We start from the raw sequence: 24477 nt of genomic DNA on the forward strand, positions 1-24477 counted from the left end.
AGGGTTCATGTATCACGATTGGAAAATTGCTTCTTACAAAAGAGCTGAACTAAAATGTTCCGTAAGATTCCTTCCTAGTTAATTAAGAGCATGGCTTCAAAGTGTGACAGACTTAAGTTCAACAGCTGGCTATGTGACCTCAAGCAAGTCAGTCAACCGTTTGTGTCTTTCTCATCTGAAAGAAAAAAACAGGGAGAGTAGCAATACCTAAGTTACAAGATTGTGCTTACGCATTGAAATGGTGTACATAAAGCATTTGGCACAGTAACATTCAGTGTTACTAACATTCTAATTCTTTGAGTCTGTATTCATATTTTTCACTTTAATATTCGTTTGGATGTAGAGTTTTTATTTTATTGATAGTAAGCACTTTATAGTTTTCAGAGCATTCTTTTAGGGTGAAGAATAGAATCTTGGACTCCTAAGGCAGATGATGTGAACCAACTTTCCACCCAATACAGATCCTTGGCAGATGGTTATCCAGATTCTGCTTGAATATGTCCTGGGCCTACAAAAGGAAAAAAAAAGAAAATCCCTAACCTTATCATCTCCCAATGTTAATTTTTGCTGTTCCAAACTTTTATTATACATTTTTCTAAAACAAAAAATTAGATCATTTTTCTATACTACATATTTTTAATGCAATCACAATATTAATTGCCTTTTCCCCTTAATATATTTTACCACCTGTGAGTTCAGTTCTACAATATGAGTTGTAGTAGCTATGTATAAATCTACTCTATGGCTTACCAATTCCCTATCTACATACATTCAACAATCAAATGTTTTATAGAATGCCTGCTGTGTGTCAAATACCCTTCTAGGAATTGGGTCTCAGAATTGAACAGGATACATACCAGATACCTAAATTATTTCTGATTTTAAAATACATTGTTTTGCTGGCTGGTTTTATGGAAACATGTAAGGAAGAAAGAAAGAAGTCACCTGAAATCCCACCAGTCTACAATAGGGCCACTTTTTGGTGACCTTCTTGCCATTTATCTCTTTCTGCGTGTATGTTCACTTTTTATTTTTTTGCTACTCCATTATAATACTGCAATGGAAGTTTCTATAGGAAAGTCTTTACAAGTGTCTTTACTAATCATTTAACTAAGGATGGGCCAGAGTTTTCAAGGCTTTTAATGAGTACTGCCTGACTGATCTCTAGAAAGGGGGTGCCCATTTATAATACCTTAATACCTGTGGGTGCCTGTTTCCCTAAGCTCTTAGCAAGGTTAATTTGTTTCAGCCTTTGCCAGTTTGATACCCTCACCTGATTTGTAAAGAATTAACACACCCTTCTTGACATCGGCCATAGTTAAAAGTACATCTCACAAGACCCTCTGCCCACCCTTCTCTAGTGCTTAAGCCTTCCCAGGAATCATGTGCAGCATTTTGGTACTAACAGTAATAGATGTCACCACAATAATTTGAAAAATGAAGAACTTAGCTTCCTAATAGGTGATCACCACATTCTGACCACCACATACCTCTTTGCTAAGCCCCTGCTATTCACAATACATCCCCAAATCTCAATACAGATACATTCACACTATTCTCTATAATTAGTTCCCTTCGTCTAACGTGAAACATTTGCCTTGAAGGTTGATAAGAACAGGACCATGTTCCTAAGCAAGATCTCCATTAGGTTGACTATACCTTCTGCAGGTCTGATGTGAGGCTGATGGAGAAACTATAATCCCCATTTTACAGGTGAGTACAGGCACTCAGGTTAAGGAAGTTGCTCTGGTTAAATATCTGGTGAACTGGGATGTGAGTCTTGGTCATTAGAGTTCAAGCCCAAAAGCCCAATGTTCTTTCCTGTACCAGGTGTCTAATATAAACATCATATATTCATAGTTGTAAATTCATTTATTCACTCAGTACATATTTAGTGAAGGCTTATTATGTGCAAGGAACTGCCCTAAGTGTTGAGTATTTATGTGTGAACCAGACATATCCCCTGTCCTCAAGAATAGAGGCTGCTTGACTCAACATTTACTGAGGACATAGTAAATGCCAACTATGTGCTAAGTAGTGAACAAAGATTAGTAAGACATAGCCTGCTCTCAAAGAGCTTATATTCTGGTGGATATATGTATATAAGCTATAAAAATATAAAGTTGAATATTCAGTGCTATGATAAATATTTTCCTTAAAAGAGTGCATGTGTGACTATACCCAGTGTTTCTTTCTTTAGCTATTATAAACTGCTAGATGGTAGTTCTATCTGTGTTAATTATGGTGCTTTTGACAGCTAAGTAATACAAAATCCTCATCAAGGGAAACACATAACTGGCAGTCCAGGGTTAGGGAAAGCTCTAGATGCAATGATATCAAGGCTCAGTGGTGCCATCCAAGACTCAAGTTACTTTCATCTCAGAGCTCTCTCCTAGGACTAATGAAGCTAATAATGTACTTTCTTGTTCAAGTGCAGCAGAGGAAAGAGAAATCATTCCTAAGGCATGAAGTCCCCACACCCAACCCCCTCTTTTTTGGTCTGATTGAGCCAAATTAGGTTATGTGTATTTTTATGGACCAATAATAATTGTCAACAGAATGCCTTTTGCTGACTGGCTTAAACAGGATTTCCTCCTTGGATCCATGTGTAGGTGAGATATCAGAACAAAACTGGAATTCTGTTACAAGGAGGAAGTGGTAAATGGTAAATGGGTATTGAGTAGACAACCAACTTTGCACTAAATCATCGTGTTCACTTAACAACCAAGTCATCCTGAATGGTCAGATTGAGTTTAAAGGAGCAGTTCCTCTCAGTTTACTCAGACTTTTGAGAGAAAATTATTGGTAGCAAATAACAAGTCATATGACGTTCAGTTTTCATAGAATAAAACAATCAGCAGATGTTCGGAGAACTGTTGGTTGAATAGTAGTCCTTACGGAGATCCTTAGGGAGATCGGAATCTGAATGCCTTCAGCTGCGAGTACCAGAATACCCAACTACAGAGACTTAAGTAATAAATGTAATTTATCTCCTGTCATAAAGTCTGAAGGTTGAAAGTTTCAGGTTTGAGACAATGGCTCAGTGATACTTTGAAGAACCAAGGCTTGTTCTATTTTTCTCCTCTTTAACCTTCTCATCCTTAGGCCTATCCTATCTCATGGGTACAGTGGCTTCAAACATTACATCATCATACAACTGTATTCAAGCCAGGATGAAAGGTAGTAGCCTTCCTTACTGTCTCTATCAGGGAGTATACGTTTCCCCAGATACTCCCACACACGTGTCCTCTTATGTCTCATTGGTCACATGTCCACTCCTAAACTAGTTGCCATTGTGGGGAATGGGATATCGTGCTTGGATTTGACCAGTCTTTTTTTTTTTTTAACTTGGAAGTCTTTTTGATACCAGTTTTTTAAAAAATATTTATTTATTTATTTGGTTGTACCGGGTCTTAGTTGCGGCAGGTGGGCTCCTTAGTTGTGGCATGCGAACTCTTAGTTGCAGCATGCATGTGGGATCTATTTCCCTGACCAGGAATCGAACCCGGGCCCCCCGCATTGGGAGCTCGGAGTCTTATCCATTGCACCACCAGGGAAGTCCCTTGACCAGTCTTATTTCAGGCCCTGGCAACTGGGAGAGAAGCCCACCCTCCTTTACATATCGCCCAAACAAAATCAGAGTTCCATAAACTGGGGGAAAAAGGAGAAATGGATAAGGAACCAGTAGTGTCTGCCTAAGATCAACTCAGCAGTATGTGTCCAATGCCTAGAATCATGCCTGTGTTCTATTTTAATAACTATATTAGGAAAGCATTAAAAGCATCAAGCCCAGTGTTTCTCAAACTACCTGTGGTGAAACTACATGTAGTTTCTCAAACTATAAGTAGTAAACTACTACTACTTTAATTTTTTCCAATTCACAGACTAATAAGTTTCCTGTCAAACTGTATAAAGATGTCTTAAGTTCTCTCAGTTTCTGTCCATATCTCATCATGGACCAGTAACAGCTCTCGGGCCAGCCATGGTCCATGACCACTCTTGGAGAGATGGTGTAGCCGGCTGACTTCGTAATCTGGCCCCGGCCTGCCTCTCCTGCCTTGTGCCCTGCTGCTCCCTTTGATTCACTGGTAACAAACTGTTCTCTGTTACCAGAATATGCCAAGTATTTTCATTTTACTTCTGGACTTGACTTCACATTCTGTTCTCCCTTCCTGGAATGCCCTCCCCTAGCTGGGGAACACCTACTCAGCTTTTTAAACCAGCTTAAATGTCATCTTCCCTTGTGATGTTTTTCCTGAATTCTTTGCTCCCCTATCAGTGCTTCCTTTGAACCCCTTCCTATCTCATGGTTGTGGTAGCTTCAGGCATTATATCATCACACAACTGTATTCAAGCCAGGCTGAAAGGTAGCAGGCCTCCTTACTGTCTCCACCAGGGAGTAGACTTCTTCCAGAAGCTCCCTGACACATTCTCTTATGTCTCATTGGTCACATGCCCAATAAGTGTATTTTTTGGGTTGTAGTTCTTTCTGGGTCAGTCTCCTTCACTCATTGTCTTCCTCATCTTCTACCCCCAGTTCCTGGCACACATACTTTGTCCTAAGTAAATGCTTATTCAATAGAATTGACTCAACAAATGATGTGACTTCTGTGTCTTTCCTTTTATTCTCCCCAAATATTTTCTACCGTGCTTCTGCCTGCGTATTTGTGGCTTTCCTTATAAGAACATTCCATTTTGACACACACTTTTTTCTTTCCTCTTCTATCAAACCTGGTTTTAAAAACAAAGATACAGCTTTTCACTGTATTCCTGTCATAGGTCCCACCCCACAGGCATCACTGTCACTGTCACTACAGGCAGCATGTGGGGTTTATGCCACCCCAGCGGCATACTCAAATCCCTGGTAGCAATGAATGAGCCTGCATATGGACACATATTAACTCCCCAAAGTACCTGGCAAGGTGGTACAGCACAGAAAACATACAATTTAGAGTCACAATGACCTAGGCTTTAGCCCCTATTCACATACTATCTCTGTCACCTTGGGGATGTTCCTTAACCTCTCTGAGCTTGTTTCTTTCATTAAAAATAGAGTATCATGGGGAGACATGAGGAAACAATAACTGCTTGATAAATGTTAGTACCTTCTGCTCAGATGAGCACATCTGTGGATTGACAAAGAAGGCAGGCTGAGAGCAGCAGTCAGTTGGTCTGCCTGTCTCTTTAAGGGCTCAGGACCAGCCCATTGGTCAGGCTTGCTGAGAAAGATGACCTGCTTTGAAATTCTATCTTGGGCAGAGCCTTGGTTGTTTCTGTTCCTGTGCTTCTCATTTCCTTGCTCACAGCTGGCAGAGGGATGAGCAGCTGCTGCTTGCTACAGGGGGTGGCTTGGCCAGGGGGCAGGCAGGTGACAGAAAAGCAGCATATGGAAATCCCCAAAATCCACTGCTGAAATGACATCAAGGACCCAAATGGTTGCTGTGGGAAAGGCTGGGGGCGAGGGCGGCGGGGTGGGGCACGGGGCCCTTCTCCAGGAGCTCTCTAGCTCTTTTCCTTTGCCACTGATTTTCCCCCTCAACGTTAGAAAAAAGGGAATAAGATGCACATTTGTTGGTTAGGTGATTGTAATTAAAGAAGAAAAAAACCAGCTTCTTTCAACATGCCGTACATTTTCACACCTCCGTGCCTATGCTTCTTCTGCTGTTCTCACCGCTAGAAATCCTCTTCTCCCTCTACCTGGCTAATTCAACCCCTGCACCCCAAATTCCTTGTTAGCACCTGTGTCTTCCTTCTTCAATGCCACCTTCCTTCTAGGCTGCCACCTCTCCTAAACTCAACTCAGTTACTATGCTTCCCACACTGAATTGAGGTTGTTTTTTGAGGTATCTCTCCCTTGATAGAGTGAAAGCTCTTGGGAATCTTTGATTCTCTAAGTGCTTGGCTCATAGCAGGCACTCAATGTGTGTTGAGTTGAAAACTTCTACTCCTCTGCATATTTGACAATTCCTAATTTCTCACTAATTTTAGTTAGGTTACTAGCAGTATAATAAAGGTCCCTATGGATTGAGCACTTGAATAGTTCTGGAAGGTTACTGGGTGCCTCCACCCCCTGTCCCCGCCCCCATACCTCAGGGGCTGTAGGAGTAATGGTAATAAGGAAACAAAATCAAGGAGTCATGTGGAAGCCAGAGGGACATTTCTTAGTTTAGTGTTTGCATATTCCCAGATTTCAAATTGATGACCCAAGGTAGACCCCAGGTTCATCCAGAAGTTCCTGAACGTCCTCAGACTTTCTGGGGGGAGTGGAGTTAGGAGTCATGGATCTCGTCCTGTATTTCCACTAACTGTGCAAACTACTTGGGACACAGCAGTAAGTCTGATAGATGAGATCAAATCCTGCCTCTGGGACTTCCCTGGTGGCGCAGTGGTTAAGAATCCGCCTGCCAATACAGGGGACACAGGTTCGAGCCCTGGTCTGGGAAGATCCCTACATGCCGTGGAGCAACTAAGCCCGTGTGCCACAACTACTGAAGCCCGTGCGCCTAGAGCCTGTGAGCCACAACTACTGAGCCCACGTGCCACAACTACTGAGCCTGCGCTCTAGAGCCCACGTGCCACAATTACTGAAGCCCGCGTGCCTAGAAGCCCGTGCTCCGCAACAAGAGAAGCCACTGCAATGAGAAGCCCACGCACCGCAACGAAGAGTAGTCCCCGCTCACCGCAACTAGAGAAAGCCCGCACGCAGCAACAAAGACCCAATGCAGCCAAAAATAAATAAATAAATAAATTTATTAAAGAAAAAAAAAAAATCCTGCCTCTGTCACTTACTACCTGTTGGAACTTGTTACCTCTCTAAACCTCAGTTTCTTTCAGATGTAGAAGGAGGATAATATTTATTTGGAATGGTTGTGTGATGACTAAATCATGTGTATGTAAAATACCTAATCTGCGTCTGCCATTTTGTAGGTGTTCAATAGGTGATGGTTATTATAATTTGCCAATATTGGGGTGGGTGGGGTGATGGTCTGAGCAATGTATTACCATTGTATTAACTATTACTAGATCCAGATACACGCAGGAGAAAGTCAGAATTCAAAAAGCTGCTTTGCATAGCTAATTTTGTTTAATGGTTGTCAAATAAATGCTTATTTCAAATAAAGTCATATTTCCAACGTGACTTCATAAAGGCCTTCAAGGGGTTTTCCACTTCTCACTGTTAGCATTTTTTCTGATAATAGTCCCACACTTTCCGACCTTGAAGTGTCCTCCTACCTCAGGAGAGCCCCCAGCCCTCCCAGAGGGGGCTCTGGACAGTGTCCTGCCTGAGGTGTGGCAGTAAATTCTGTGCTCACTTTCCCTTTGTCCACCCTCTCACACACACACACACACACACACACACACACACATGCCTCTTTTGCCCCAGGTCTTATCTTGTCCTCTGGGGAGGTATGTTAAGTGCTCTTCCAGCCTGCCTGTGTGCCTGGCCTGTTTTTTCTCACTGCCAGTACCTCTTGGATTCCAATTCCAAACATGGTATCCATCTGGGGTCACCCTTTCTTCCGGTGCCAAGAGAGATGCATTCCAAATGGAGCACAAATGTGCACTCCCGTGCTGGGCTCTCCTCATTCTGTTTGGGGACAACGGAGAGCAGGATGTGGCTGCTTTTTTATCCCTCACTGCTGAAGTTTTCAGCCCCATAGTCCTATCTTTTCCTCAGGACAGTTTAGGTTTCCTGCCAGGAGCCAAGTGTGAAGACCGTCCTAAGAAACCTGGAGCCGTGCATGCTCGTCAGAGCTCTGCAGGGAGGGCCAGAGCCTTGCTGAGGGAAAGAGAAAGAAAGGTTTTCAGTTCTCCATGAAGTGTATTATGTTCTGCTATTCATTCCCCAAGCTACTGGAAGCATTCCTCCCAGGAAAGGTGGAGCTGTGGGGAGAAGCCAATGGTGAGATGACATCTGAGAGGACAGGCTAACCCACTTCCTGGATTTCCCACGTGGGGACGGTCTTAGAGCCCGACAGGCTTTGAGGCCCGAAGATGAGCAGCAACGGCAGCGCAGTGGGCCAGCTCCTCTGGAGCGGGCCGCTGTGCGTCGGCTGGAGGCGGGACCAGGAAGGGGCTGTCTACCACCTGGCCACCTGCCTCCTGCTCCTGGGCTTCATGGGGGGCAGCGGGGTGTATGGGTGCTTCTACCTCTTTGGTTTCCTGGGCACGGGCTACCTGTGCTGTGTGCTGTGGGGCTGGTTCGATGCCTGCGGCCTGGACATCGTCCTCTGGAGCGTCCTGCTGGCGACGGCCTGCGTGCTCCAGCTGGCACACCTGGTGTACCGCCTGCGCGAGGACACCCTCCCTGAGGAGTTCGAGCTCTTCTACAAGACGCTGTGCCTGCCCCTGCAGGTACCCCTGCCAGCGTACAAGGAGATCATTCGCTGCTGCGAGGAGCAAGTCTTGACTCTGGCCACGGAGCAGACCTACGCCGTGGAGGGCGAGACGCCCATAGACCGCCTGTCCCTGCTACTTTCTGGCCGGTAAGCCGCTCTGTCAATGCCCAGCATTTCTTCCCCACGCCCACGCTTCTAATTTCCCAGTGCCTCCCTTTCCATTTCACGTCCCTTCCACTGAGGAAGGATGTGGCAAGTCAAACAAACCAAAATAGATTTTTCTAAGCATGCGCTTGCTTCCCCTTTCTTAGCATTTTCCATGAGGAAACTAGCTCATGAGGCACCTTGATTGGCAGGAAGGATTGTGTGTGCACTTGTGCTGGGAGGTGTGGGCTGAGCGTTTCTTGAGCCTGGGTCTGAAATGACCACACCACACACACATTCCAGCACGTCATGCCTAAACTGCAGCAATATCTCTGTAAGCTTTGGAAAACCGGACATTTCAATAAGATTAATTCATTCCTTCCATATGCATTCAACATTTGCTAAGTGCCAAGTATGTACAAGAAACAGTGCCAAAACAGAGGGGGTTTCCTGTAACCCCTGTTCCCTCCAGGACATCAAAGATCTTGGGGAATATCCCATACAGATTCTATGGTAAAGCCATTCTGTATATACCCAGGTATGGAGCAGGAATACCCCTTGTCCACTTTTCCACTTCCAATTGTTCTATTGAGATTCTTACAGACGAGGAAGTAAAGTGCTATAAACCTGCGGGCCAGACAGTGAGGGAGGAGTAGTGATGCCCACGTGTGTCTCTTTGAGTATATGGTGGAGACACCTGGCTGACACCTTTTAAGGAGGCTGACAGTCAGACCTTAGCAGAAATGGGCTTTGTCAGGATTAGTGTATGCCTGGTCAGGCTGCATGCGAGCATTGGCCATTGACTGACCTCTTCTGAACAAATATACCATGGAGCTCTGTGCTGCACAGTTGGTAGGAAATTGTGAATTCTTTGAAATATTGCCCTAGTGGGACTTGTATGTGGAGCTAAGCATCTTAACCTGGTATGTACCTGGGCTGGCTCTGTGGAAAGCAAGTAGAGTATTTCAAAAGCTTTGTCCTTAATTTCCTCTTTCCTGCTTTCTTGAGACCAGGAGAATGTGGTAGAAAGACAAGAAAGTAATCAGAAGGGTCTGATTTCAAAAAAAAAAAAAAGAAATAAACCAGATAACACCGCCAGCCACAGTGGGGAAAAAAAGGAGTTTGACATTGATGATGGTACTACAACAACTACTGCTACTAGTAATAATATGCATTTATGTATTAATGTATAGAATCAAAGTGTGATGTATACATGTTTTTATTTTGTTTGGAGTCTGAGGTCCTGGGTTGAATGAGCTATGAGGTTTTGTGATGTTTCATTTCATTTATGGGTGAACTGAAGTGTAAATAAACCATACATCAGGATTATTGTATGGTTCAGGTATCTTTTATATAATGGATTTACCATGAACTTGTAGAAGACCACGTCCCTGTGAAGAGGAGAGGGGGCCTTGCCCTCTCAGTGTGGCTTTTCCTATTATACTTAGCATCCAAAACCTGAGTCAAAACTTAGACAATTTTGATATTTTTCTTGCTTTGCAAGGTTTGGAAGTAAGAGTTTTGTTTTGAGATCTTTCAACGTCATCCTGTCTCAACTTTGCTAAGTTGGAGCTGGGGAAAGGAGCTTCTAGTCTATATGACCAGGCTCCAGCTTTAAAGGAGAATCATTGTACCTTTGGCTGGTGAGGTACCAAACACCTCAAAGCAGCAGACAAGAACTCCACGCCAGGAAATGGAGGCTTCTTGTGGAGACCTCCCCAGTTCACGTGCAGACTCTCATCTGGAGCGCTTTGCTGAAATCTCAGACATCCTTTTTGTTTTATTTTCATAAGGCAGTCAATCCCTTTCAAGACTCAGAAAGGCAAAGTGACTTCCTCAAAGTTCATCACCCTGTTAAGCTGTGCTTACTGTTGGAGATTTTCTCTCATATACAATCCCAAGCATGAACTCCTGAAGAGGCAACTAACTGTCTAAGCTCTTCTTGGAGGATGAAATTACCTGATGTCCAGGAGATCAAGAAGGAAGAGGAGACTCAAACTACAAAGGATACAATATACAATGTGAATGGCTTCAGGGAGTCATGCAGGCTCATTAGATGTTACTCACACTCTAAAATCTTGTCCTTCCTCAGTGGCTTGCTTGGGTGTCCAGATTCCTTGCCTGGGGAGAGGATGGGAGGATCTGATGTGTGTGGCAGCAGCCTCATTTCTTTCCTGTTGTCTTTCTTCCTTTGTTAGAGAAGCTTTTCTTTGAGGTTTTGGTCCCATTTATGGTGACACAGTGAGTTCATTTGTTTGATCGTTCCTTCCTTCTTCCTTTCCTTTCTCCCTTCCTTCCTCCCTCCCCCTTTCCAAAAATATTTATGAAGAGGGCTAGGGACTAGGGATCTTGTGTTAAAAAATGAAAAATATTTTCCTTGTACTCACGGAGCTTACAGTCTATGAAGAGAGACACTAATTCATGTTTGACATAGTGGTGAACAACAGACATAGTATTTCCAAGGAGAAAGGCAAAGTGCAATGAGAGCATTTAAGCGGTGGACCTAACTTTCCTGGGGCGGCCAGACAAGATTTCCTGGAGGAAAGAATGTTTAAGCTGAGGCCTGAGGAGAAGGTGGGGATTGGGAAGAAAGGCAGCTGGAGGGGACAGAATATGTGAAGACTGTGAGGTAGGAGAACGGGGCACTTCATTTTTCCTTGTATCCTTTCATTACTCAGGGAAGTTCTGATGGCTATCTACACATATTGATAGGTCTTGTAGGAGCAGGTGCGTTTCTGCCATCAGAGAGTGTAGGTTGACACCACATCCTGGGCTTAGTTTGAGACCTACGTCCCCTTCTGTCTTCCATCTTTAGGTTGTCAGATAATACGCAATAATTTATTAATTGATGGTGGTCTTTGGTAATTTGCACACATACATATATATCTAGGCACTCACTAGGAGCAAGGTGTGGAGTGCTAATATCCCCTTGGCCAAAACGTAATCACATGGCTCTACCTCGCGGCAAGGGGGGTAGGGAAATGTAGTTTAGCCGGGCAGCCATGAACCCAGCTAAAATTCCAAATATGGAGGAAGGGAAAAAGCAGATATTGGAAAACAGAATTCCACACTGGATTTCTCAGATCTCCATTCCCATTCTGATCTGCTTCTCAATATCCTATTCATTCTTCAAAACTCAGCTCAGATATCATCTTTGAGAAGTCTGCCACTTGGAGAGAACTAAGCTCTCTCCGTCCTCTAGTCTCCTGTCCCACAGTAGCACACGCTGACTTACAGCCAGTTATTTATGTGCCTGTGACTTCCACTAAATTGTGACGTCTTTAAAGGAAAGGATCAGATCATCTCCACATTCCCAGATTTCCAGGAACACAGAAGGTGCTCCATACATAATTGTTTAGCCAATAAAGCTCCAGAAAAAGTGAACAGTAGCTCCTTCCAAATGGACAGGATGCACCTTAAAGATCTTTTTGATCTGCCCCCTCTGCCTGATAGAGGAACCTTCTTTCCCAGTATAACTCACTTCAGAGGAGAGGTTGAGGCTGAGACTCTGAGTTTTCTGGGGAAAAGAGGAAAGAGCCCATACTGGACCCTAATCATTTTCCACTTTTTAACATGTAACTTAGACTTCGGAGAGGATTCGGGTAGCCACTTCCCTTTTCCCACACAGTCTCTTCTCTCCCTTTGCCAGGGTTCGTGTGAGCCAGGACGGGCAGTTTCTGCACTACATCTTTCCTTACCAGTTCATGGACTCTCCCGAGTGGGAATCGCTGCATCCCTCTGCGGAGGGGGTCTTCCAGGTAATAGGGAGCCCCATGGCAGCACCGCCCCAGCCCATCCCACTGTAACCCAGCAATATCCCTGCCTCCATCTTTCCCCTCTTACATCTGTCATTTGAACAACTGCCAATATGATGCTTGGGGTGGGAGCACCCTCCTCCTGTGGAAAAAGTGCCTGGCAGAGGAAGGGTGGGGTAGGGTGGTGCAGACCCCTGAGAGGGGGGCTATGTCACTCCTATGCCGAAAACTCTTCCAGAAGACCCCAGTGACCACAAGGGAAAAGCCCACATTCCTTAGGGAGTAACTCAAGACCTTTAGTGACATCCAGCCACATCTCTAGTCCCTTCCTTCCTCACAGTTCCTGCTCATACCAGCCCTACCGAACTACTAGTACTTCCCTAAACACACCACATTGTTTTGCAATGGCCATGCCTTGGCTCCTACTGTCGCTCCTATCTGAAATGCACTTTCCTCATCCAGAGGAGGCCATGGCATCTCACTTCCTCTGAGGCCTGCCCAGGCTTACCTCACCAGCTTCCGCTCTGCACACCGCCTACATGCCTCTTCTATTCCTTTTACCATGCTGACTGCGCACATGTCTCTAACGATTTGGTTTCCTTTCTGTCTTTCACATAGTAAACTCCTTGAGGTAGAAATCTGGGCTCTCCTCTCCATCTTCAGGCTCCAAAGGGCAATACCTTGTGCACAGTAGTAGGTGTTCAGTAAAGGTTCGCTGAACTGACTCGGCAGTGGGCAGTTGGTGTCTCAGAGGGCTCCAGAGGACATCACATACACACTCCAAGTTCAGGGCCTGGCTGCTAGAGCCCTCCTCTCTTCTCTGCCAATCCTTCAGATTCCAGTTACCTTCTTTGTAGTTCTCACTTACTGAATGGCTAGCACGTGGCAGGCACTACCTATTTTATTGCCTTATTGAGTCTCACAACCATCCTCTGGGTTGAATGTTGTTATTAACATGTTTAACAAATGAGGGAACTAAGGCTTAGAAACCTCAAGTAATTTGCCTAAGGTCTTCATCTAGAAAGTGGCAAAGCCAAGTGGCCTGACACCACTATTTCTATTCTTTTTTAAAATGGGAGGGTTACCAGGAGAGTGGAGTTTACACATACCCACCATTATAGGGACTCCCCTGTCCAGATAGTTTGCCAGTACTGGGTTCCCTGTGTCTCCTACCAGTTCTATCAGGGAGTCCCTCAGGCGAGCATTCGAGCCAACCCCAGAATAGACACATGCCAGGCAGTGCCACCTGGCTGGGCCTGCTTCCGCCCCACCCTGACTCTTGGCTCTGTGAGGACAGAGCCTGAGAGGCAATCCTGATCCCACTGCCTAGACCACCAGCCACAGATCCCCTCTGAACGTGCCTCATCCACCACACACTCACGTCCTCTCCAAGCCTCCCAGCAGTCTCCTTTGAGAACCCTCCCAGGACCATAAGAACCCTCAGGAGGCCTGAGTCAGGTCCTGAGCCAGCCAGACCAGGCTCTGTTTCTGACACTGAAACTGAGAAACAGGTGGTGGATAAGCCAGGCGTCCTCCCCTAAGTTATGCTTGAAAGGAAGGGCTGTGACCCCAGATGGCCTCTCAGTCATCTGAGAGGGATGTAGGGACTGTCATATTTCTCCCATTTGTATTTTTAGCATGCATCCCCATTGGGAGCAATGAGATCCACATATTTGCTCTTGGTTCTGTGAAGTCCCATTTCCTCTTTGCAAATGTCAAGTGTTGTCTCGGGTTGTAGTTCATCTTGTCCTTGCCTTTGCAATTGCATAGTCTTTGTTGACTAATAGGGAATCCACAGTGACTGAATCATAATTCTTACTGAGTTTACCACAAGGGAATCAACATTCCATCACACCTCTCAAGAATTCAATTAAGAATTTATTGACTGTTAAGCACTGTGACCCTCTCATTAGTCACCCAGAACATAGCATGGGAGGGATCACACAAAAATCGGCATTATTTCTCCAACTTGCATCATGTTTTACTGGACCCAAGGTCTCTTTACGTACGTCAGCTTATTTAATCCATTCACCCAGCTTCGAAGGTGAGGATTAAAGAAAGAGCTGGTCAAAACTTTATTACAGACATGTGCATGTGTATGTGGGAATCAGTCAAACCATTGGTTTCCTGAAGACCTTTAGGAAGGATTTTACATAGGACATGAGAAAACGACATCAGGTTGTTTTGCAACATACAAGATTGGTAGTCTTCTCCTGATTTCATTCATTCACTTCAGTAGTATTTATTGAGCAGTTATTGTAACCTGGGCACTATCTTTTTTTTTTTTTTTTTTTTGGCCACTCCATGTGGCATGTGGGATCTTAGTTCCGCAACCAGGGATTGAACCTGTGCCCCCTGCAGTGGAAGCACAGAGTCCTAACCACTGGACCGCCAGGGAATTCTCACCTGGGCACTATTAAAGGTGCTTGGAATATATCAGTCAATAGAACAGATGAAGGTCCCTGCCTTCATGCAATTTACATTCTAGTAGGGGAGACAAAAAATAAGCCATAGACATAATGAATAAGTAAATTATGTAATATGTTAAAAGATAATAACTTCTAGTAAAAAAAAAAAAATAGAGTAGTGTAATTAAGGGAGAGATAAAGTTGACCCTTGAACAGCACAGGAGGTAGCAGCGCCAACCCTTCACGCAGTAGAAAATCCATGTATAATTTATATAGTCCAACCGCCAAATATATGTTCCCCCATATCTGGGGTTCCACATCCTCAGATTCAAACAACCGGCCAATTGTGTAGTACTTTAGTATTTACTATTCAAAAAAAAAATCCCCATTTAAATGGACACATGCAGTTCAAACCCGTGTTGCTCAAGGGTCAACTGTAGTTGCAATTTTAAATGGGGTGTTCATGGAAGTCTTTGTTGAATGGGCGACATCTGAGCAAAGACCTGAAGTGATTGGTAGTGTGAGCTCTGAGAATATCAGGGGGAACAGCATATTAGACAGAGGGAAGAGCCAGTGCAAAAGCTGGGTGATGGGAAGGACTAGCATGTTTGAGGTTCAGAAAGGAGGCCAATGTGGCTGGAACAGAGAGAGGGAGGGGAGAGTATAGTAGGAGAGGAAGTCAGAGAGGTGATATGGAGCCACATCGTCTAGGGCCAGAGCGTATATTTTCTAGATAGAGCCAAAAGGATTTCCTAATGCATTGGATGTAGTGCATGAGAGAAAGAGGATTAAGAAAACCTCTAAGACTTTTGACCTGAGCAACTGGAAGGATGGAGCTGCTATCAACTGAGATAAGGAAGGCTACAATAGTATTGGCTTTGTGAGAAGAGAGGAAGTCCAGTTTGGGGAGGGTTAGATTTGCGTCATCTATGGACATTTAAATGGAGGCACTGCAAAGGCAGTTGCATATTTGAGTCTGGAATTAAGGAACAAGGTCTGAGGTTGAGAAGTCATAGCACACAGATGATGTTTAAAGCCATTGGATAGGACAAGATCACCAAGTGAGTGCGCGTAGACAGAAAGGGGGTTCAAGAATCCATTAACCCTGGGATACTCTAGTGTTAAGAAGTTGGAGGGAAAAAGAGGAAGCAGCAAAGGAAGCTGAAAGGGACCAATCAGGAGATTATACCAGGAGAGTATGGCATCCTGAGAACCAAGTAAAGAGTATCAAAGAGGAGAGACTGAATGCTATGAAAACTGATTGTCAGACTCAGCAATGTAGAGGTCATTGGTGACCTTGCCAGGAACAGTTTGTGGACCACTGGGGCAAAGCCTTGCTGGCTAAAGAGAGAGTGCAAGAGGAATTGGTAACAGCAAGTATAGACAACTTTTTCATGGAGCTTTGCTGAAAAGGAGAGCAAATCAATGGAGTGTTAGCTAGCAAAGGAAGTGAAGTGAAGAAAAAGGATTTTAATTTTAAAATTTTGATTCATTTTAATATGGAAGAAGTAACAGCATGTTCACAAGAATGCCCACGGTCTTTGTGTTCAGCTTTGAGGACGCTGTTTGCGTCCAGATTAGCTCTTACACACACCCACTTCATATGCAGCACCCTTATTTCTTGTTTGGGAATTGTTACTAAGTACATCGAAAGTACGGGTTATGGCAGATGTGACAATTACTTGCTGAACCAAATTAGTAATGGATGGATTGTGAGTAATAATTCTTTCCCATGAGGCAACAAGCCCGGAGAGATTAAGCAATTCATCTGATGTCACACAGCTAGTAAAGCGGTAAAGCCAGAACTTTAAACTTGTTTCTGGTCTTGATGAGTTAATTTAGAGCCCTGACTTCAGTGCTGATGATTGAGGGGAGGGGAGGGGGAGTTCTGGAGGCAAAGAAATAAAAGGATTATATACGAGCTCTAACAAAGAATGTTTGGAAAGCCAACCCTACCTTTAATGAGACGACCCACATAAAGGATTTAACACAATGCCAACATGTGGTCACCTCTCAGTAAATGTCAGCTGCTGTCCTCCTCCTCCTCATTTCCACTGTCTCGATTCACAAATCATCTTGAGCTCTGCCAACCTGCTCACGTTTAAAGTATTATGGCCAGAGTATAAAGAATTGTGTGATTCCACACCCTTTTTCTTTACTGTCCTAAGCATGTTTTCATTTGAAACCTAGCTTTACCATCATTGTTTTAACAAGGTTTATCAAGCACCTACTCTGTGCTGGGCACACGTTATTGACCCTGCTAGTGTAACTTAGCTTTGTATCATGGGCACATAGTGAGTGCCCAGAAATTTCTAGATGTCTAAATAAATGGAGAGTGGGGTGTCCTTCTACTCTGTGCTCTTAAGAGTTCCTCTTGGGACTTCCCTGGAGGTCCAGTGGTTAAGACTCTGTACTTCCAATGCAGGGGGCACGGGTTTGATCCCTGGTCGGGGAACTAAGATCCCTCATGCTGCAAGGTGGCGGCCCCCCCAACCCCAAAGAAAGAGTTCCTCTTCCTCTGTGCCCTTTTCCTGACTTCAGTAATCGGATCCAGTTGGTTACTTGTAGGGCCCAAGTCAAGAGCAGCTCACGGGCCTGAATCCCAAGCCAGCATTCTGTCCGCTGGATGCAGCCTGGCTCTGCTCTCACTGAAATTCTTTCCAACTCTTTTTTGTGTCCCCACTCCAATATATTATCTTTTTTTATCCTTAAAACAAGCTGTCATCAGCATCCTGACCTTTCTTCTGAGCACTAGGTGGCCCTTCTTCTCTCCTGTAGTCACAGCAGGCTCAGAACCTTCTGTAGCCATTAGTGAGATCAGCCATGGGACACAGAGTAGGAGAGCTGAGGAGACCGGAGGCGGATACTCAGGCTGCAGGAGGTGAGGGCCCAGCGAGTGAAGGGCTGATCTCAGGGCTCCTGACAAGAGCACCCACACACACACAACCACCCCCCACCCCTGTCATGTCAGTGCACGCAGTAAAAGTCAGTCATAGGACCTCTTCCAGGCAAGGCCATGGAGAGCTACTTCCACAGCTTCTTCAGGAAAAGTGCAGCAGTTTGCCAAGTAAATGCTGTATTTCTCTGTGCTAAGCATGGACACATTTTCTAGTTTCAACCTTTACTCTCTGCTCCTGACCCCTCTCAGGTCACTCTGACAGCCGAGACTGAATGTAGTTACATTTCCTGGCCCCGGAAAAGTCTCCACCTCCTTCTGGCCAAAGAGCGATACATCTCTCGCCTCTTCTCGGCCCTGCTGGGCTATGACATCTCGGAGAAGCTCTACGCTCTCAATGACAAGCTCTTTGCTAAGTTTGGGCTGCGCTTCGACATTCGTCTCCCCAGCCTCTACCACGTCCTAGGTCCTGCTGCCCCAGATGCAGGACCAGAGTCTCAGAAGGATGACAAGGACGTCCGTGAGCCTGCCGCATCTCCCCCTCCTCAGGCCCTGCCCACATCTGTCCAGCAAACACCCCCTAGCTCCCCACCTCCAGCGGCCGCCAACCCTCCTGCACCTCCTCCCTGGGTCAGGATGTCCAGGCCCGACAGCAGTGTCCTGGGTGAGGACTCTACCAGTCTGGTGCTGGAGGATTTTGAGGAGGTGTCGGGATCAGAATCGTTCATGGATTATCAGAGTGATGGGGAGTACATGAGGTGAGGGGAGAACTAACATGGGCACGGCTGCCGGGCTCAGGATCCTGTGTAAGTACTCAGAAGGCAGCTGCCACTTTCTTGCCAACAGCTGGCCTTAACTGGGTTTGTAAGGGCAAAAGATCGTTTCATGGAGCCTGTCCTCCCGAGGATTCCCAGAAAGTGGCATTAACCCAACCCTGCAGATAGCAACTCACTCTTGGTGCACGCAAAGCATGAGAGTTTTTAAAAAAATTTTTTTTGAACTCATCCCTTATTAAGTGTGATTGCATTTTTGAAAGTGGGCTGGCTGGTCAACATTTTGAGCAAGCAGATAGGTGGCTAATTTTTTTTGCAAGGTTGTGCTAATAACTAAGGCCACAGCTAAGACTAAAGGGGATTTTATTTGTGGCATGCATTTTAAAGGATTTTTTAAAAAGCTGGCATGGTTCTAATTCCTAATGGTTCTTCTTGGCATATAGTCAGCTCTGGAAAGCAGTCATTATTTAGCCTGGATTGGACAGGTACCTCTGTTAACATCGAGTATTTCGAAGAGGCTTGTGATTAGAGGCTAATGACTCTGGGAGGAAAATGTCCCCACCTTGCTCTCCTCTGTGCCAGTGGAAAGTGTGTTATTTGCTCAGGCACAGGACTGGACACTGCTGTGACTGAATATTACTATGATAGGGTGACTTTCCCAGAAAACCACACCTGCGGGAGGTAGAGTGGGCGTAATCTGGGTGGGACTAACGTGCAGGATTTTGCTCACACCTTAGGAGAGTGTACAAGAAAGTGTGTGCTGAGCAGTTCTGGGTAACTGCTTTCATGTTCCCCCTGGCTGCTCTCATAATGCTGTGTGACTTATTCCTCTAGGACTCCAGCCAACCATGGTGCAGGCCTGGCTTTTCCTGAGGAAAATCCCACTGTTCCCAATTTGGAAGGCATTTCCAAGGTGGGGGAGGGTTAGCTAAGGGATTAATCATTCTTTAGGAAACACTGACTGTTTTCCCAAGACACTAGTTCAGTGAGGAAGGCATTTAGGGTACGTGAGGTAAGTAAGTGAAGGTCTGTATATTTTGAAAAGCAAGTCATATAAATGAAGAAAGAGGCAAGAGAGGCAAATGATAAAAGGTTAGCTATTTGGTTTCATAGGTGTGGAATTGATAATCTATGGAAGCAGAGTCCTTACAACCAGCGTCTGGCACCCGAAATCACTTTCTTGACCTCCTCCATTTGTGTTGTCCTCTCCTGTTGCCTCCTTCCCACTGTGCCCTACTCGCCCACCCCCACCAGTGCATATGGATTCTGTCCTGTGGGTCCCTCTCTTTGTCCAACACAGCTACCCACCTGCACACACTCTGAACTCACAGCAGCTCCCTGTGTCCTCATGTTCTTCCTGGCTTTCTTCTCTTTTCCCGGCTCTATTTGTTCTCCTCTTTCTCCCTTCCTTCTGACTTCTGCTCAGTCCTTGGTTCCCTCAGTTTGCTGCTCTTAAGAAGAAAAAGGCCTGTTTCTTCTTCTCGGTTAATTTCCCCTCTACTTATTTGTCCTCCACGTCTTCCCCATTTTACTGTTGCTGTATTTATCTCTCTGTTGCCTTCTTCCCATTTGCCCCACTTCCTATTTTGCTCTATCTCTTCTTCTTCCTAAGCTGCCCTGTATCCCCAACTTAGTTTTTAATCCTGACTCTTCCAAGATCAGTACCTCTCCCTCTGCCTATAGAGAAAACCATTCAAGTGAAGGTGTGAAAATTCCCACCTTTGGTGGCTGCACATCTTATGCATGAATTATCCCAAACGTTAAGAGGCAGGCGGGGTTGTAAACAAGAAAGAGACCCACACTGGGACCCTGAAGTCCTGGCTGCTATGTGTGGCTCTGCTACTGATTGCAAACCACACAACCTCACTGAACCTCACTTTCTTCATGTGAGTGTGTTGGCCCAGCTGGCCCCCAAAGGCCCTCCTGGGTTTATGTGAGAAGGCAAAGGATGTGCTGTTCAGAGGAGGAAAGAGAAGCAGCCAGTCAACAGTATAATGGACACAAGCCCCAGGACATCAGCGTGTCTTCCAGCAAGAACTCGCTGCTGTACTTCACTATGATTTCTCTTGTGATTTGGGACTGTCCTCCTCCCTGCTGGGTGGTAGGTCCTGCTTGACTAGGAGTTCTCTCCATTCTGTACCTGTGAAGAGTCTATCACCTACCACGTGATGACAGTGCAGATGCTCATGTGCAGGGCGGTCACGACTCCATCTCCCAGGTCCTCCACCCTTAATACTATTGCATAAAAGGCCTCTTTCCAAATTCAGCCTTTTCTGAGGCTCAAGATGAGAAAACTGCAAACATAACTCACTTTCTAAAGTACTAGTATTTGTAGTATAAAGAGAGTAGGTTTTTAAATGTTCTTTGGCTTAAGTAATAGAGAGAAAGGAAAAAACACATTGTTTACTTCCACAGAGTTTTCGGAACAACTTGAAAATGTGATCAAATCGGCCAAATTTTAGACGGCTTTCGATTTAGTCTGTGATAATGGGATAATTTAACCCAGAGACCTTTTCCTCGAATTGTGTTTTAGGGTGTTTGGTTTGACTTATTTGCCATCAAGCTCCTTTTAGGGTTATTACTGTAATGAATAACCATAGTCCCGCGTGACTGGTAGCAATTGACTCTAGTTTCCTTTCTAAAGCAGGGCACAATTCACCATCTAGTCCCTGGCTCTTCAATGACCAAAACTGTAAGCTCATCGCTATTCATCCCCGCCCAGCACTTACATAAGAGGCATGAAGCTGACTGGACTCTGCATTGTCAGGACACAGCTTCATCACACTGACGCCAGCGCTTGTCCCTCACACCAAGCCAATTTAAGACCAACTAAAAATAGTCAGAGGTTCTACTGGAGCTTATTTTTGAAGAGAGCACATTTTTCAGTTTGGTGGTGCCCAGAATTATCCACAACTGGGTGCTACTTTTTTTAACATGCAAAGCAGTGCTGTAGGATAATGTATTCACGCAGGGTCTTACAGTTAGACCTCAAATTAACCCTGCCTTCACTAGAATCTTTCCAGTTAATTCTATGAACACACTCCACAATGCTCCATTTGATGTCTTACTTAAAGGAGATGCTCAATGAATGCATCTCTGAAGTGGTCAGTTAAGTCAGATAATGAGTCCATTATCACAAATTAACTGGAAGCTGTCTGAAATTTGGGCAATTTTGCTTATGTTTTCAAGTTGTTCTGAAGACTTTGTGGTTTGAAAGTAAATACTATATATTGTTTCCTTTCTCTCTATTATTTAAATAAACAAACAAATGAGAAACAGATTACAACATGGAGGCTAACTGTGGTCAAGGAAGGAGGCCAGGACCAGGACATAGTACCAAGGGCCAGAGAACCAATTCAACAAACATTCACTGAGTATCCACTGTGTATTTCAGGCACTGTGCCAGGTAATCACATTATGAGTAATCATGAGTAACAGTTGGAAGAATGTAAGATGCTTAATCTGCAAGAGATGGACAAGAGTAATACCTTCAAATTTTGAAAAGAAGAGGAATTACAATTTCCCTTAATTTGGTGACGTTCTTGAGGACAGAAATGAATTAAGGGCTGAAAGCTATAAGGAGAGGATTTTAGCTCAGTATTAATAATGGATTTGCCTCAAGGAGTAGTGAGTTACTCGTCACTGGAAGAATTCAAATAGGGATCAGAAGAAATCTTCTCAGAGATTTTTTTTAAGGTGATTCAAGCTCTGAGAGAAGGATGCCTTAGGTTATTGCTATTAAGGTGCCTTCTAACTCCGTGATGCTATGATTCTGTGATTCTAAGATGTGACTCTAGTCCTGCCAGTTAACCACCTTCAAGAGCAGTTCCTCATCTGCGAAACAGGGCTAGTAGTCTCATAGATAATTAGTACCTACTGAGAAGTAGATAGGTAGCCTCTGTCTACCTTACCAGGTTGCTGTGAGGAGTAATTGAGATTAAGTACACAAAGGCAATTTGTAAGCTATAAAGCACTAGTTTAATGTATAAGGTATTTAAAAATTCTGTTCTGTATAGAATTATTTAACAAACTCCTCCCCACGCTGCCCCTGCTTCTCTCTTCCGCTCCCTAGCCCTCCTCCTCTGAGATACATGATTTCCCATCTTATTTCCTCCAGTCTGGTATTCCAAGGAAGGTAGCAGCTGACAGGATCCCCTGACAACAAAAGGAACAGCAAAAAGGTGGTGATCCAAAGAAAGCACACACTAGCTCCTTGGCCCCTGAATAACTAAGCTATAGCCAGACCTTCACCTGTTTTATTTGCCCAGGAGAGACTGATCACCGTCACACTATATTCAGGCTCTTTCCCTCAGAAGTGGCCATAAGGTGCTTAGTTAGCTGTCAGTGTTGTTAAATAGCATGTTTCTCCCAGAACCACTAGAAAGCCTCCTGCGGCAGAAGACTTGCCCTTGAAGGTGGCATGGCAGGAGCTGCCTGGGGCCTCAGGGTCTGGGTCTCTAGATGGTAGCTCTACTCGACCTGCCAAGGCTCCGTGTTCAGGCAGGTAAGTTAGAGGCAGCAGTTCCCTCCCTGCCCTCGGGATCCCAGCAGCCTACAACCCGGGCCCACCCCCAGGTTATTCTTCTACTTCTGTTTTACAGGCCTCATTTACCTATCCCTCTCTTTGTAAAAATAAAAGACAGGGTTTTATAAAACTCACCAATTTTCTATGCAGAATTTTGAGAACTCATTCCATAATGTTAGGTAGGATTCTTCATAGGAAGCGTATAGATTCTTCACAGGAAGCAACCGAAGTTGATCTCTTGGTCTCTTCTCCTATAAAATTAGAGGACTGGACTATGTAACTTCAAAGCTGACTCACCCTAATATTCTAGAAGGAAATGATTCAAAGATACATCTGCCCCTAATATGTTAGGCATTGGGTACACTTAAAATATTGGGAACTGGTAGAGGAAAAAAAGACGTGAAAAGAACCCTGTGAAGTTATGCGAGCTATCTGGAGCCACAGTGCTGAACTCCTTCCTCTGTCTTTCCACAGCTTCTAGAACTCCTCTCCAGAGCTACTCTCAAGTTATGTCCAGGGGACGGGCCCCCTTGGCTCCAACTCTGACTCCTGAACTGTAAGGATCAATGGACCATCCTTTTCTCTGGCCACGTCAGTCCTCACAGGAAGGTCACTCGTGTGCACACCCCTCTTCTCACCCTCTGGAAGGCTCATGGGCAAGGTCGGAGCAGACACAGAAGATGCTAAAGTGCTGCAGCCACACCAAGGCCCCCAAGTGACTTTTAGAACTTTGCCTTCACCAGCCTTCCTTCCCAGAGAAGGCATCCAAAAGTGCAAAAGCACAGATTCTATCCTTTACTAACTGCAGTATCTCAGGCAAGTCACATAGCCTCTCTGAGTGTCTGTAAAGTGGGGATTATAAAACCCAGTTCACAGGGTTGTGAGGATTCAATGAGTTGATTCAGGTAAAGCACCTAGGACATGGCGTGGCACCTAGTAAGCACTCAATAAATCACTCATTTCCTTTCCTTATGTTGTTTCTTTCAGCGTTCTGAAAGGATCAATGAAGTCAGCTATCCAAGAAGTTTTCACTGTTTTTGTCTTGTTTTATTTAAAAATTTTTTCATTAAGGTTCAACATAGGGAAGTAGAAATTTTAGAACCTAGTTTGCCATTAAGCTTTTAAGTTCAACTTACAAATCTTTCCCTCTATTTATGACCATAATATTAGACAGTAGTTTTTAGAGGGATTTTTACAAATCTATTAAATTTCCTTAAACATTTTAAAGTAGACTTACAAATTTAACATATTCTATTTTATTTTTTTCCCCCAAATACCGCCACATGTATTCTGGTTACCTATTGCTGTGTAACATTCATCCCTAAAGCAGTGAGTTAAAATCATCACGATACTTTGTTTTGCTCACAAAAGTGGGGCTTGGCTGGGCTCAGCTGGGCTGTTTGCACTCAGGGTTTCTTGTGTTGTTGCATTCAGACAGTGGCTACAGCCAGAATCACCTCAAAGGCTTCTTCATGCATGTGTCTGGGGCCCAGGCTGGGAAGACTCAAACAGTTGAGGGCTGAAACAGCTGGGAATCCTTCGGCAACCCTTGCTCTCTCAAGAGTTTGTTTATTTTGTTGCTGTATAGTACTCTGTTGTGTGAATATACCACAATCTACTTATCCATTCCACTATTG

The 24477-nt window shown here is 44.7% G+C and overlaps 1 protein-coding gene across 4 annotated transcripts; it reads left to right on the plus strand.

The window, feature by feature from the left end:
* The first annotated feature begins 7585 nt into the window (after nt 1-7585).
* Nucleotides 7586-23808, plus strand: POPDC2 (popeye domain containing 2). 4 transcript variants are annotated; one of them, XM_036850726.1, is made up of 4 exons: nt 7586-8486; nt 12133-12241; nt 17795-18206; nt 23315-23808. In XM_036850726.1, the coding sequence occupies exons 1-4, from the start codon at nt 7996-7998 to the stop codon at nt 23398-23400; spliced, it is 1098 nt and encodes a 365-aa protein (XP_036706621.1). In that variant the 5' UTR covers nt 7586-7995; the 3' UTR covers nt 23401-23808. The 4 variants fall into 4 exon arrangements, with proteins under 4 accessions (XP_036706621.1, XP_036706620.1, XP_036706622.1 ...); XM_036850725.1 differs by having other exon boundaries at nt 7588-8486; nt 17795-18348; XM_036850727.1 differs by having other exon boundaries at nt 7779-8486; nt 17795-18062.
* Nucleotides 23809-24477: the final 669 nt, after the last annotated feature.

Source organism: Balaenoptera musculus, chromosome 4 (assembly GCF_009873245.2).
Source record: "Balaenoptera musculus isolate JJ_BM4_2016_0621 chromosome 4, mBalMus1.pri.v3, whole genome shotgun sequence".
NCBI classification, from domain to species: Eukaryota; Metazoa; Chordata; class Mammalia; order Artiodactyla; family Balaenopteridae; genus Balaenoptera; species Balaenoptera musculus.